This window comes from Apteryx rowi, unplaced genomic scaffold, assembly GCF_003343035.1.
Source record: "Apteryx rowi isolate R43461 unplaced genomic scaffold, aptRow1 scaffold_796, whole genome shotgun sequence".
Taxonomy (NCBI): domain Eukaryota; kingdom Metazoa; phylum Chordata; class Aves; order Apterygiformes; family Apterygidae; genus Apteryx; species Apteryx rowi.
In genome coordinates, this window is record NW_020451089.1 from 197,454 (window position 1) to 210,516 (window position 13,063).

The 13,063-nt window shown below is 33.7% G+C and overlaps 2 protein-coding genes across 9 annotated transcripts in view; one reads left to right on the forward strand and one right to left on the reverse strand.

The window, feature by feature from the left end:
• MCPH1 (microcephalin 1) overlaps nucleotides 1-13,063 on the reverse strand; it is a 135,906-nt gene that overhangs the window by 73,777 nt on the left and 49,066 nt on the right. Inside the window, exon 13 of one of the 7 annotated variants that reach the window (XM_026088917.1) lies at nucleotides 5,919-5,980. The exons of 5 other annotated variants lie outside the window; for them this stretch is intronic. In XM_026088917.1, coding sequence (XP_025944702.1) covers nucleotides 5,966-5,980 — 15 coding nt within the window. In that variant the 3' untranslated portion in view covers nucleotides 5,919-5,965. Of the gene's footprint in view, nucleotides 1-5,918; nucleotides 5,981-12,921; nucleotides 12,973-13,063 lie in introns of those variants that run through there. One more of the 7 variants, XM_026088916.1, reaches the window with a different exon arrangement.
• Nucleotides 1-13,063, forward strand: part of ANGPT2 (angiopoietin 2) — a 51,518-nt gene that overhangs the window by 36,933 nt on the left and 1,522 nt on the right. For both annotated transcript variants that reach the window (XM_026088919.1, XM_026088920.1), the window contains exons 6-8: nucleotides 5,834-5,935; nucleotides 6,394-6,560; nucleotides 11,766-11,896. In XM_026088919.1, coding sequence (XP_025944704.1) covers nucleotides 5,834-5,935; nucleotides 6,394-6,560; nucleotides 11,766-11,896 — 400 coding nt within the window. The remainder of the gene's footprint in view (nucleotides 1-5,833; nucleotides 5,936-6,393; nucleotides 6,561-11,765; nucleotides 11,897-13,063) is intronic.

Here is a 13,063-nt window from a genome sequence, read left to right on the forward strand (position 1 = left end):
ACTCAGACCAGGAAACAGAATGACCTTTTTTATTTGCCAAAAGTGCTGCACTGCTGTTTATGTTTTCATCTTTTCCTCTTGTAACACCTTCTGACCTCCCAACAGGCTTATAAACAACTTCTGTGAAATCTGCGTAACTAATCCAACTTCACTAATGTGTCTTCCATCATAATGCAAAACTAAAGCAGTGCATAATACAGCTGAGAGGAAAATTATTTCATTCCATTGATATTTTCAAGCTTTCCTGTTCTGCACCAGGACAAAAGCTAAGACCTTTTAAAAACACTGAGGAAAAACAGCAAGACTGCTGACAGAAGAAAAAGCAGCAGAGGCAAACCCATGAGAACTCAATAACTTCATGTTTACAGCAGTTACATGAACCAACTAACTTCTTGGTTTTAATCAGACAGAACAGTTGAGTCTGGATGACCCTGAATGCCACATTATGGCAATATATCAGCTCAACCATTACCCACAACTCTTACCAATGTATTATCCCAAATCTGAAAATACTGGCTGATGTAGTGGCCGAACTCTTCCCCATCTCCCTCCCCCATTTGAGTAGAAATGTTCCAAGCAGAGGTCTTTTTTTTAAAAAACTTTTTTTTTTTTTTTTAACTTTTCTTGCAAAAAACAAGTTGGGCAAGTTTGAATTTAGCAACAAGAATAGTTTTGTAAAACTCTTCTGAAAAGTGATCATGCAGAGAATTAGTTAGTCATTTCAGAAGAAGCCCATGCCATGGAGGTTAGATTTAAAATACACATACATAAAGTGTTGCCAACCCCAAACTTAAAAAGAGGCATTTATGTTGCTTCTACTATACAATCATGGGTTAGATGAAGGGGCATTTTGTGCATTTTAACAGTCTCATCATCTGGCTTTTTAACTGGTAATTAGTATTACGTTAAATTACTTTGTAAACCATGTATGCAATTACTTCTTTCCAGAACAATGAAACTAAGGCTGAGATTCTCATCTAGTCACATCTCTAGGAGCCAGAGAAAGAAAAATATAGTCATTGAGCATCATGACTGAAAAGCTACTTATGAGCATTCAGACAATAGCCAAAAGTGATGCAAATGGAGACAGCACAGACGTTGCAACACTGCTTGTTTTGGTATAAGAAATGTAGTGGATCTTCATCCCAAGAACTCAGCCATAGTCTTATCACTTAGTAAGACTGAAAACACATAGACCCTAAATATCTAAAAATAGATCTAAAAAGAAGAAAAATGACTTGTTCTGAAGGCCAGAGCACTGTTGCTAGACAGTGATGACATCAAACTGACTGCTCACAGGTGACACAGAATCTTTGGGAAAGGTTACTACTTCTGAGAATACATTTCTTACCACATTTTCAAAAATACAGCACTGATCCTTAGCTGAAGGTGAAAAATATAAACAACTGACCTTAGCTCCCACAGTGCTACAGCTGTAAGTAGTGAAGGAGTTCACAAGATAAATCAAATATATCTCTTGCCAATTTGTTGTAATTTGAGAAGCTAATCTCTTTATTCCTTTTGGCATCTGTTTGAAGACTCCTGCTGCCTATCTAATCTTGGTAACTATCCTTACTAGTTCTATGAAATGTTACATTTCTTCCTTTTGAATACAAAACCTAGGCTGGGCTCAAAGATCAGAAGAGCTCTGTTCCAGTAATGAGTGTTAGAGAAAGCTTCATATGCATATCATTTTACTGAAGATTTTTTTTTTTTAAGAAGTTAGAGTCTAAATAAATACTTCCTCCCCCCTCATCTATCACATACTTCATTAAGAAATGTTTCCCTCTGCAGACTGACACAGCAAATTTACTGTGTTTATTTTAAACTAAGCAAATCTTTTCCTTAATCTTCATTCCACTGAGCAGCCTATCTTTATCCTTAAAAATACTTATGAATACATATCATCCACTTAAGTACTTTTAGGAAAAAGTAACAACAGTTAATCAACTTATTTCACTAAATTTCTCTTTTTCAGCTTTACTGTCAGTATTCATCAACTTTATTCTTTCCCAAATTAAAAACAAAGCATATATGTAAATTTGAAAATCCTAGTTCTATAGTAAATATGACATCTAGCAGGTTAAGATTTTAGTCTTGATTAGTCAGAAAATTGATAAATTTCATTTTTAGGGAAATGATCTGGAAAGCTAAGGAATGACTTTATGAGTAAAGCTGAATATGTGAGGCCTGGCAAAACAGGATTCTGGATTGTCAGTCAAGCCTGAAAGCAAAAAAAATTCACTGTATGATGGTTATCTAAAGCTGGTAAAACTAATTTTTCCTTTTTATCTAACTCAAGGGGGCTAGTGTGCAACTATAAAGTATGGCAGTTAGAAACCATACACTGAAATCTCAAACAACTATCCTGTCATGCGTTAAAACAGGTGTTATGACAGGAGAAGGAGGTGATGTAAACCAGTATGTTCCCATTGCCTGTGCCCCACCTTCCACTCAATAAGGAAAAGGATTTCCATTTCCAAGACCATAAAAAACTGGCATCTATAAGAAGCACTTATAGATGACTAAAAATTCTTTTTAGCATGGAAAAATTATACTCTCAAATTTACATAAACTTTATAAAATCATTATTGGAAAGAAATATCTAMACAAGATTTTTCTGGTCTTTTCTTTTAACATTTCTTATTATGTATTTCAGTTGCTACTAAATTGCTTCTCCATCAGGGAAGAAATTTGCACTACCAAAACACTTATTGCAAAGAGTCTATACTATCTGTTAGAGCAAGTCATCTTACCAGTCACATGCAAAATGGTTATTGGCTATAACAGGAATATTTTTTATAAGACATTAACAGAAGTTCAGGAAAGTATTTTTTATAATGGAAAATCCCACTTTTTGAGAATATTTTAATCTCATTAGAACTAAATATAGTGCTATTTCAATGTATTTATAACTTCAAAGTAATAATCCCAACTGAATTGAAATTTAAATGTTGGGGGCCATGGAAATTTTATGTAGCATTAAAAAAACATCATTTAATGTTTGAAATAGCAACATCAGACTGAACGAGTAGTCCATCTAAATTACTATCCTACCTCTCTCTAAGTAACTAAAACATGTTTCAGAGAAAGGTGAAAACATTTTATTCTGCATTTGGCTTATTGTAAAATACTTTCAGTAGGGTAGATCCTGGGAGTGAACAACTTACTCTATAACCAATTATATTTGATAACTGTTAAATCAGCATTTTAACCTGCAGAGATGCTTAATAAAATTATCAACATGTGCTTTAGTCCATCCCTTGTATCCTTCTTCATAGCCTCTTGTAGCAATTACATTTTACATAAGCATTACACATTGCAGGAGTTAGCTTTTCAAGAGATTGATAAATCTTTTACAATACCTTTAGAACTCCACTCTTTATTTGTTTTTTACATACATACATATATGTATATACACACACACACAAACTATTACCAAATCATTACCAGTCATATCAAGTACAGAGATTAGCAAAAAACAAAAACGCAGGTTTTGAGGTGTAAGAACTGCATGCAGCAGTAAAAATTAAAGTTGCTGCTTTCTATTAAATTCAATTTACATGATATACTTTAACCAGGAAACCCTAATCCAACTCATTTTCTTCTTTATCTTGCCAAAAAATCTCCAGCTGGACATCTCTTGATTCTCTGATGCTGAACAAACAGTCTAGACACAACACAACATGTGCTTTGCATTTCCAATGTCTTACAGCCTATTCATACACTAACTAATATATTTCATTTTAGCAGCTCTAAGGGCTTTCCTTTCCTTTAAAAGTTTGATGCCTTTGAACAGTATATATGCCACTGCTCACATGATAAAGTAGTGGTTTGATTTATATAAGTATATATAAATATATGCGTATTACGCACACACACACTGAAATAGCCAGCTATATTGAAAACCTGTAAGGAATACACTCTCCTTCCTATGATGGTGCACGCAACACAGCCACAGCACAGAAACAAACTCTGGCTTGACTGGAGTCATATTATTCAATAAGTTTCCAGCATGGTCAGTGTGGTTCAAAGAACTCAAAACTGCCTGTACTGACAAGACCCCCTCCCACAGACGAGGATGAAGATACCAGCTTCAGTGTCGTTCAAACATGATTTGGGGCATTTATTGTGACAAATAGCAGTAACGAGTTAGGTAAGAAGAAAGATCACCCAAGAGTTGTTGTTTTTTTTTTTTTTCTCTCTAAATAAAGAAAGGGAGAAACACCCAGGCTGAAAATGAAACACACTCAGTTCTAGGGGTTGGATTCTTTTTTTAATTTTTTTTTTTTAAATCTAATCTGTACAGATGAAATATCGTACCAAAGTGTAAGAAGCCAAATCTTTGCTATAATTTTATACTTTTTTTCTAACTATAATTTTCAAACTTTTTAAAGAGTTTGAAAAAGACTCAGAACTTCAGTATCTTAAGAGAAAGTGATACAATTTTTTAAAACTTCCAAGTTACAGAGCCTGTAATGTTAAACTGTGAACAGGAATACTTGCATAAAAACTTTCAGGTTTTTCTGAGTATCAGTACTAACATGTAATTTATATAATTACTGACGTGAATTCAGCTCCAGTTTTGAAAAGAGGTTTCAAGACATGCCCACTTCATCATAATATAGTTATTACATTTCAAATTATTTGATCTTTTTCTTTATTTTTTTTATTTAGAACAATGAGAAATATACTTCCCATGTAAGAAAAGTTTTCTTAAGACAGAAAATATAATTGAAAATTTTTGACTAAGGATTTAGTCAAAGTAAAGTCTCTATATATTCACAGGCCCATCTTTTTTGTGTACATGATATATATAGTTCCTTTATTCCAATGTCCTTTCCTATAACCTTTTAAAGTATACTTCAGAGAAATCGGACCACAACTATGTTGTGCTTAATTCATTGTTCATTGTTTTTAGTTCAATCCACAGTATGTCATTTCCTAAGCTTCTTTCAGATTGGATATGGATATCTATTTTGAACAAAATACTTCATTTCAATATCTCACCTATAAATTAGAATTACTCTGTGCTGGGGATGCATTTTTCGGGCAACTTAAGACTGAGTTCGGTGAACTGCCTATAACATGTCAAACCTTTCAAATGTGTAGCAATAACTTGGCAAATTCAAAGACGATTTATGGATAATTGAAAAAACATTTTATAGTCGTTACTTTTCTGTTCTAGAATACAAGATAACCACTGCAGTCTGACTAACAATATGGCTTGAAGGTTTACTTTCAGCTGATAATTGTACTATACCTAGATTTACTTTTTGGGGAGCAAATCATCTGCAAAGGTATTGAAACAATGACAGTGGGGAGAAAAAAAAACAACAAAAAAAACAGTTTCAGATTGATTGTTAAATTCAGGCAGTGGGCAATGTGTATACTCTAACTATGGGAAATTTGAGTTCATATTTCACAAAAAAAGCTAGAGAAATGAAAACATCTTTTAGGAGGAATATTTGATCAGGAAACTCACAAAAATATCAGTGTAACAGACAGGCAAGTATAGAATCCAAGTCAACATTTTTTTCATTCAAAAAAAATCTACATTTTAAGTTTGTCCCTTTAATACTAGCTATCAGCTATTTTTAATATGTATTCTGTTAAGTGTGATGAACACTGAACAATTGCATCATTGTGGACACTAAAGACTCACTTGTGTGAAAGCTATGAAAAACAGCACTTTTTTTTAGGTTAATCCACATATTCTGCTCTTGCACATGTTAATACTCGCCACTATACAGAATTATGCAAAGTACATGCTCAGTATTTTTGTTTTGAAATGATGACATGCGCTTACACCGTTATGCATTTACTCTGATAGGCTTACTGTGACATGGAAACTGGTGGAGGAGGCTGGACAATTATTCAGAGACGTGAAGATGGCAGTGTGGATTTTCACCGGACGTGGAAAGAGTACAAGATGGTAAGAACAATGTTCTCTGAAGCCTTAGTATTAATTATCTGAAATCTGATATAATAAAGTAATATTAATAATGCCCTCAGATTGTAAGCAGGTTTCAAAAGGTCTTTTTTTTTCATGTTCATTTAGAAAATATGAAGAGAAACTTCAGGTTTTTTTCTGCCTCTTAATCACTATTACATGATGTGTCCACATTTTTAAGTTATTTATATTTGTGTTTCTACTGGCAACTTGCTCCAAATCTACTAAGATTGGCATTGATTCACTTTATTTCAGATTTCTGAATTTTTCTTTGCTGTAATCTACTCTGAAATACTAAAGATATATAACCTTCTCTTACACAGAGAAATTATTAGTTGACAGACTGAAAACTATGATACTTTGAAATGATCACTATATCACTTTCTAAGTCAAGGAAAAAAACAAATGAAAGTTATTTAAATATACAACTTGAATTACAGGGATTTGGTGATCCTGCTGGGGAGTACTGGCTAGGAAATGAGTTTGTTTCTCAACTGACTAATCAGAAACGTTATGTTCTTAAAATACACCTGAAAGATTGGGAAGGCAATGAGGCATATTCACTGTACGACCACTTCTATCTATCTGGTGAAGATCTAAAGTACAGGTAAGCAGAAAAACCTGATCTAAATAAAAAAAATCTGATGCTAATTATTTTAAACTGTTTAGTTGCATTACTTTATTTCATACCATTTACAAAGGTTTTTAAATTCACTCAGGAAAAAAAAAAGGCTTGCTCCAATTTTCACTTATTGCCTTTTTAGTTTTAATAATTTATTTATTTTTTAAAGACAGTACGTACATTTTACTAGTGCACACTGGGTGAATATTCTATACAAGATGCTCCAAAGACAAAGAGAAAATATAGTACACAAGCTGACAGAGCAGTTGGCAGTGTACAACTTCCAGGGCAACAGGAACATTCCTGCAGTTGCAGAAAAAGGAAGTGAATAGAAAAATGACCCCATGTTCATGTTCTTCTCTGGATAGGTAGATCCACACAATTATACTCTTTACAGAGAGGGTAATAACAACAATCTATTGTGTACAATGCATTCATGTATGCATGTGATTACCCTCAAAGTTCAGTATCAGCAGAGTAGTGGGATGACTGTTTTTCCCTAGCTCTGTTAATTTTTTCCACATCATAGCTGAGCTTCTCAAAGAGAACTATTAGCCAAATTGAATTTTTAGACATGCTTTTCCTCTTGTCTGAACAGAATTTTGTATCTTGCAGCATTCTAATAAATTCAGCTAAGTAGTTATTATCCACATTTTAAAGAAAGAAGTGATCTTGTCTTTAAATAATATAGTTTAGATAATCAGATCTTTCTCTACTAAGATCAAATTGTAAGAATTCCTAACCGTTTAACTAAAACGCTGAGCCAATTTTACTTTGTAAAGTTAATTTCCACTACCATTATTTGCATAAAAACAAAATAAAAACAAGGAAAAATTTGCTGGATTAACATTGCAAATTACTTCAAGAAAACAAGAGACTATTAAATCATAAGTCCAGGAAATAAACACATTCCTAGAAGGTGGATGACTAAGGCACACAGTCCTGCAAGAAGATTTTCACTTTACAGAAGCAGCACACTGAGTACAGAGGTAATTCTACCTTCTCATTCCATTACTCACTGTCTCAGACTCTGGAAGAATAATGTTCCTATCTGTGAAAAAGAAGCTAAAAGCAAAAGTCTAGTCGCACCCTTCTACAAACTGTCATCTTTAACACTTGATTTTAATAGCCATATCACTTATGCTCCCATCATTCTAGAAAATATAGGCACAGAGCTTAATTTTTTCTTACGTTTGGTTAAAAAAATAAAAGAGCTTATACATTTTAAACAGTATCAGCCATTACTGAAATATATGGGCAGTTCATACTTCATTCTGTTACTCCAGACTCTCTGTAAATGCAGTAGATAGTGTATGACTGCTTATATAAGAAACTAGGCAGATGCCTTCCTACTGCATGGTCTGGGAATATTTCTTTGTGAATCGTATAGATTCATGGAGCTTTGCCCGACTGGACAGAAAAGCTGCTTAAATTTAAATTAATTTCTCTGAGATCTAACAACCATTCATTGTAAAGAAGGTCAATCTGACACCTCAGAGAACTGAATTCTGTTAAGAACTACATTCTATTAAAATAACTTTAATAAAGTATAATTAAGATTTTGTACCAGTCATGGACAAAACTAGTACATTCTTCCCCTTTCAAAAGATAATAAAAAGGTAAATGGAAGACAATGCTGTTACTTCAACTCAAGTCTCATATGCAAAGCAATTCAAAACTATCAGTATCTCCCTCCCCCAAAATGCTAGATCTTAATGCCTTAGTAGCATACAGTTGTCTCAGCTCCAAAGACAATATTTTATTCATCTGGAAACAGTTAGAATCTACAGCAGAGATTTTTAAAATAATGCATTAAAATACTTATAAAGGCAACCTTTGCAAAATGGGTCATTACCCTTGTCCATCTACATTATTAAAAAATAACTACTAAAAACTAAGATGGTTGTCTGTAAATAAATACTTCCTTTCAAAATGCAACCAAATATTAAATGCATCATTGAATGTGGTGGTTTAAAGAATATATTTAACATTATAAAAGAGAAAAATTAATAAAGTATTCAATAAAGAGCAACTTTCATTATGTTAAAAAACTAACACAATTTTTGAATGCTGGAAAGAACATGAGTTGAGTCAGAAAAACAAAATTTCATAGAATCATAGAAAAAAAACAGACTGGAATGAGCATCAGTTGAGTCCAACTTCCTGCTCAAAGTGGGGTCAGCTAAGAGATCAGATAAGGTTGCTTAGGGCAAGTCGGGTCTTGATAATCTCCAAGGATGGAGGCTGCACAGCCTGTTCCACTGCTCATCTGTCATCACGGTGAAAATGTTTTTCCTGATATCCAGTCAGCAGCTCTCGTTTCAATTTACATCTATTGCCTCTCATCCTCCTGCCATGCACCACCATAGATTTCATGCTAGTTCAAGTTAGTACACAGTGAAAATCTGAATAAGGTAAGATAACCTAGATTCTACTTCTCACATATTGACACAGTGTTAATGGTGACATGGTTGTATCACAACCTTCTGCAGCTTGGTTGCATGAATCCTATAGCAGGGAGAATTACTTTTATCTGAACAAGAGGACATCATTCTAATTCTCACCTTTTCAGGGCTTTTAAGTAATTTAAGTTTCTGCATACCCATGTTATCTACTTTCTGTCCAAATTGTTTTCACTTGTTAACTCTTTTAAATGAGGCTGTATATGAAGGAAAACTTTGTACAAGTTTCACAGGGTTCCCAACAGAAGGGACCACCAGATAATGTCTCTGATATGTCATAAGCCATTACATTTCAACCAAATATCTTTGCATTTTACAGATATGTGGAACATGGGATTCAGTAAAACATTTGTAGAAATGCATACAATCTTGAGATTAGATCAACAAAAATGTTCCTGTGATTTTCTACAATTACTATTCCTTACAATTACTATTCCATCAGTACTACTGAAATACTCCATCAATGACTGCTGGTATCTGCCAGTCAGTTCCTAACCCACTGAATACTAAAAGAACAAAAACAAACAAACAAAAATAACAACCCCCACCACCACACACACACACCTCTTACACAGGTCTACCTGTATTAGACCTAGCTAGCTAGAATTAAAAATTTCCATAATAAAGGTAAAGAATGATATCAGAATGATATCAGATTTAGTTGATAGGACCATTTCTCAAAGTTTTTCTGTTATACTCAGGAATAGTGTGTATCATCCCATTCATTCCTTTTGAATATTTTCATGTTCAAATAGTCATAAGAGACCTTCTGGAATTTCTTCAGTTTTGCCTGATTTGGTAAAAACTGGTCAAGAAGATTTCTGTCCTACTGATGCTCCCTCTTTTGGGACTCTTGATGCCACACAGATGATATTTAACAACTGCTTAAGTTACTACATTGGAAAAACTTCATTTTGTAACAATAGTATATCATCTTCCTTTTCAAAACTTGGAACAGAAGTGCTTCTGACATTTCTGCATCATTAACTATATTTGCATCTTTATTTAGGAACAGTCCAATGAAACTGTTAAGATTTCCTTTGCTTCCATTATTTTTTTAAAATTATTCTTGTCTTCAGTCATACCCTAAGAGATCAGTTTGCCTAAACACACAGATACATGTGTGTGAGAGCAGTAAATAATGTATAAGTACTACAAAGTATAATTCATAACATACAAACTAAGAAGGAAATTCATTTCTTAAATGAATTCTCCCCAAAGAGAGTATAGAAGGAAAATGAGTGACCTTCTAAGCCAAACCACCAATGGAGAAATTGTGACTGAATAGCCAGGGAAATAGCTTTTCTTCAAAAAACAGCAGTACAAGTATTGTAATCTAATGCAATATTACACAGTTCTACCAAGTTATACTTTTTAAAATCCAGTCATTTGCATAACACTCTACTTACATTAGACTTCAAGTGATATTTGAAAATCAAGCCTAGGCTCATAACACTATATTTGGAAACTTTAGTTCTATCTTCGTTAGAGATTGCCTTACAGCAATCAGTGTTTGAAAACAGTTTTGAATTTACAAGAATTCTAGTAAGTATATTCTGGAAAAACAGAATATAACTCTTTGAAAGAGATTTTTTGAAAAAATCTGTAGTGATCTAGTGTTTTGAAACCTAAATGAATGAGAATTCACTATTTTCACATAGGGACTATATAAAAAGTTTTAAGATAATCTGTTGAACTACCAAAGACACTCGAAAATTAAAACTATATAGCATTTAAGGTAACACATAGCAGTACAATGATACATATCCTACAGTAAAAATCCTCAAACTAACAACCTTTATAGTAAGCAGAGAATTACATGCAAGATCAAGACAGATCTGGGGACAAGTTACTTCTCAAAAAGTCAATTCTCTTCCTTAAACAAACAGGATAGCTCTGAGACAGATAAGCTGCTTGACACAGAAATGCAACTGGCAAAGAGTTACTGAGGGCCCAGGGGGTTCAAGGCCTCCCAATTCGACACGTGGACTCTCAGTTGCATACCACAGCAGCAGCTGTGTAATTGCCTCCCCAGTTCAGTGCCCCCATATCTCTCCCCATTGAGACTGCATTTGCACCTGGATGAGCAGATCCAAACAGTTGCAGCCTCCCTGAAAGTTTAACTTCCCAGGGAGAGTGAAATACACTAATAAATACTTGAGATAATCTAACATTTTTATATCTATGAAAGATGTGAAAAGGAAGAGTAATTTGGAAAATGGAAAAGGAATATTGAGAAAATCCTAAAATATCAGTTACAATTGGTAGACCAGGTAATCTTCTTATCCATCATARTTGCAAAGTTGTAATGATTCATTGCCACATTGAGCTAATAGCAAAATAGGAACTAAAGAAAAAGAAAGGAAAAACTCAATTAAAAAAGTTATCTGCACACAATGCATTTACAGTATTAAGAAATGCATGGTGTGCATGAAAAATTATGAGTTATCTACCTGCTCTCAGTTTGTTCTAATAGGACCTGAAAAAAACAATCATCTCTACACAAGTAAAGGTTAAATTCTCTATTCATTATAATAGTGCAGTGACTATTTCTGCTCATATCAAAATATTAAGCTCCAAAACAACAGTTTACAACAGTACACTGGCCAGAAGAGAACTCAACTATTTGAACAGGATATTTATTGCAGAAATATTTCATCATTATTTTGTAGATCAACTATCATTAACTTCCACCTAATATTTGTTTTTCTATTCCTCACTTCTACAGGATCCATCTTAAAGGACTTACTGGGACAGCAGGAAAAATAAGTAGTATAAGCCAACCAGGAAATGATTTTAGCACAAAGGATGCAGACAATGACAAATGTATTTGCAAATGTTCACAAATGCTAACAGGAGGTAGGAATGATTTTCAGTTTCTCAGTCTTCCTATTTTTATTGGCACTGAAATTGTCTGAGGTAAACAGTGGTAATTTTGATTTATTAAATTTTAACTATTGAAGAAGTCCAAAACTCAGATAGAAGGACTAGCATGGTGACCTCAAATGACATATTTTACTGTTTGACAAAGGTCAGTTAAAATGAAACAAGAGAAGTTAAAACTACATGTGCCAGGGGGGTGGGGTGGGGGCACGAGGTGGAGGGTGTCAAATCCAGTCTCTCAAGTTGTGGTACTAGAAAGTCTGTAATTGTGGAACTAGCATGAGCGACAGCAGATTACTCTTCAAAGGAATGAGATAACAGTCCCAGACATCACAACACCTAAAAAGTCTGAAAACTTGCCCTAGGAACTCAGCTGGTCAGTGAAATGGTTCCTGATTCTTTAAGCACAAAAACGTTCCCTAAGTATCAAAAGGCAAAGAAAACACTATATTGGCTCTTGAAGAAAAAGAAACAAAAAAACAGAAAGTCCTCACCTGCCGTATACTGTACAGGTCCCAGAAGGGTCCAAGTATTTAATTACATATTTCAATAAGAGTATTAAACAACAATGCATACATTTAAGATACACCATTATATATAAAGTATCTACATTTTTCTAATGATGGTTCACTTGTTATTGGAGTTTTAGGTGATTTTTTCTTAATCTTGAACCAGACAACTCTTTCTAGAATTCCAGAAGTCCAAAATTCCACACTCTGTGATATAAACACTGCTTTGAAAATTTGATTTTTCTTCCTGTTATCTCTTAAGCAAAGATTTGATTCCCTATACCACTAGTTGCAAGACAAAAGGCAGTTTCAGTTTATCCAAAAGGATGATTGGATTACTGCCCTATAAAACAGGACACATTATCGCCATCATAATAGAAGTATAAAAATATTATCTTATTAATAAAAATAAATTTTCTTTACAACCCACCAACAGGTCAGGACCACAAAGATACAAAATAGATGTGGCCTTTTTTCTCCTTTTCCTTCTTACCAAGTTCAGCTGTTTCAGCACGGAGGTTTTGAATTGATCTGCATACAGAACTGAAACAGATAACTGAATTAATCCTCTAAAAAAAAAAATAATACAAAATGTAGAGTTTAAATGTGTGAAGGACACAAGTTTATCAAAAAG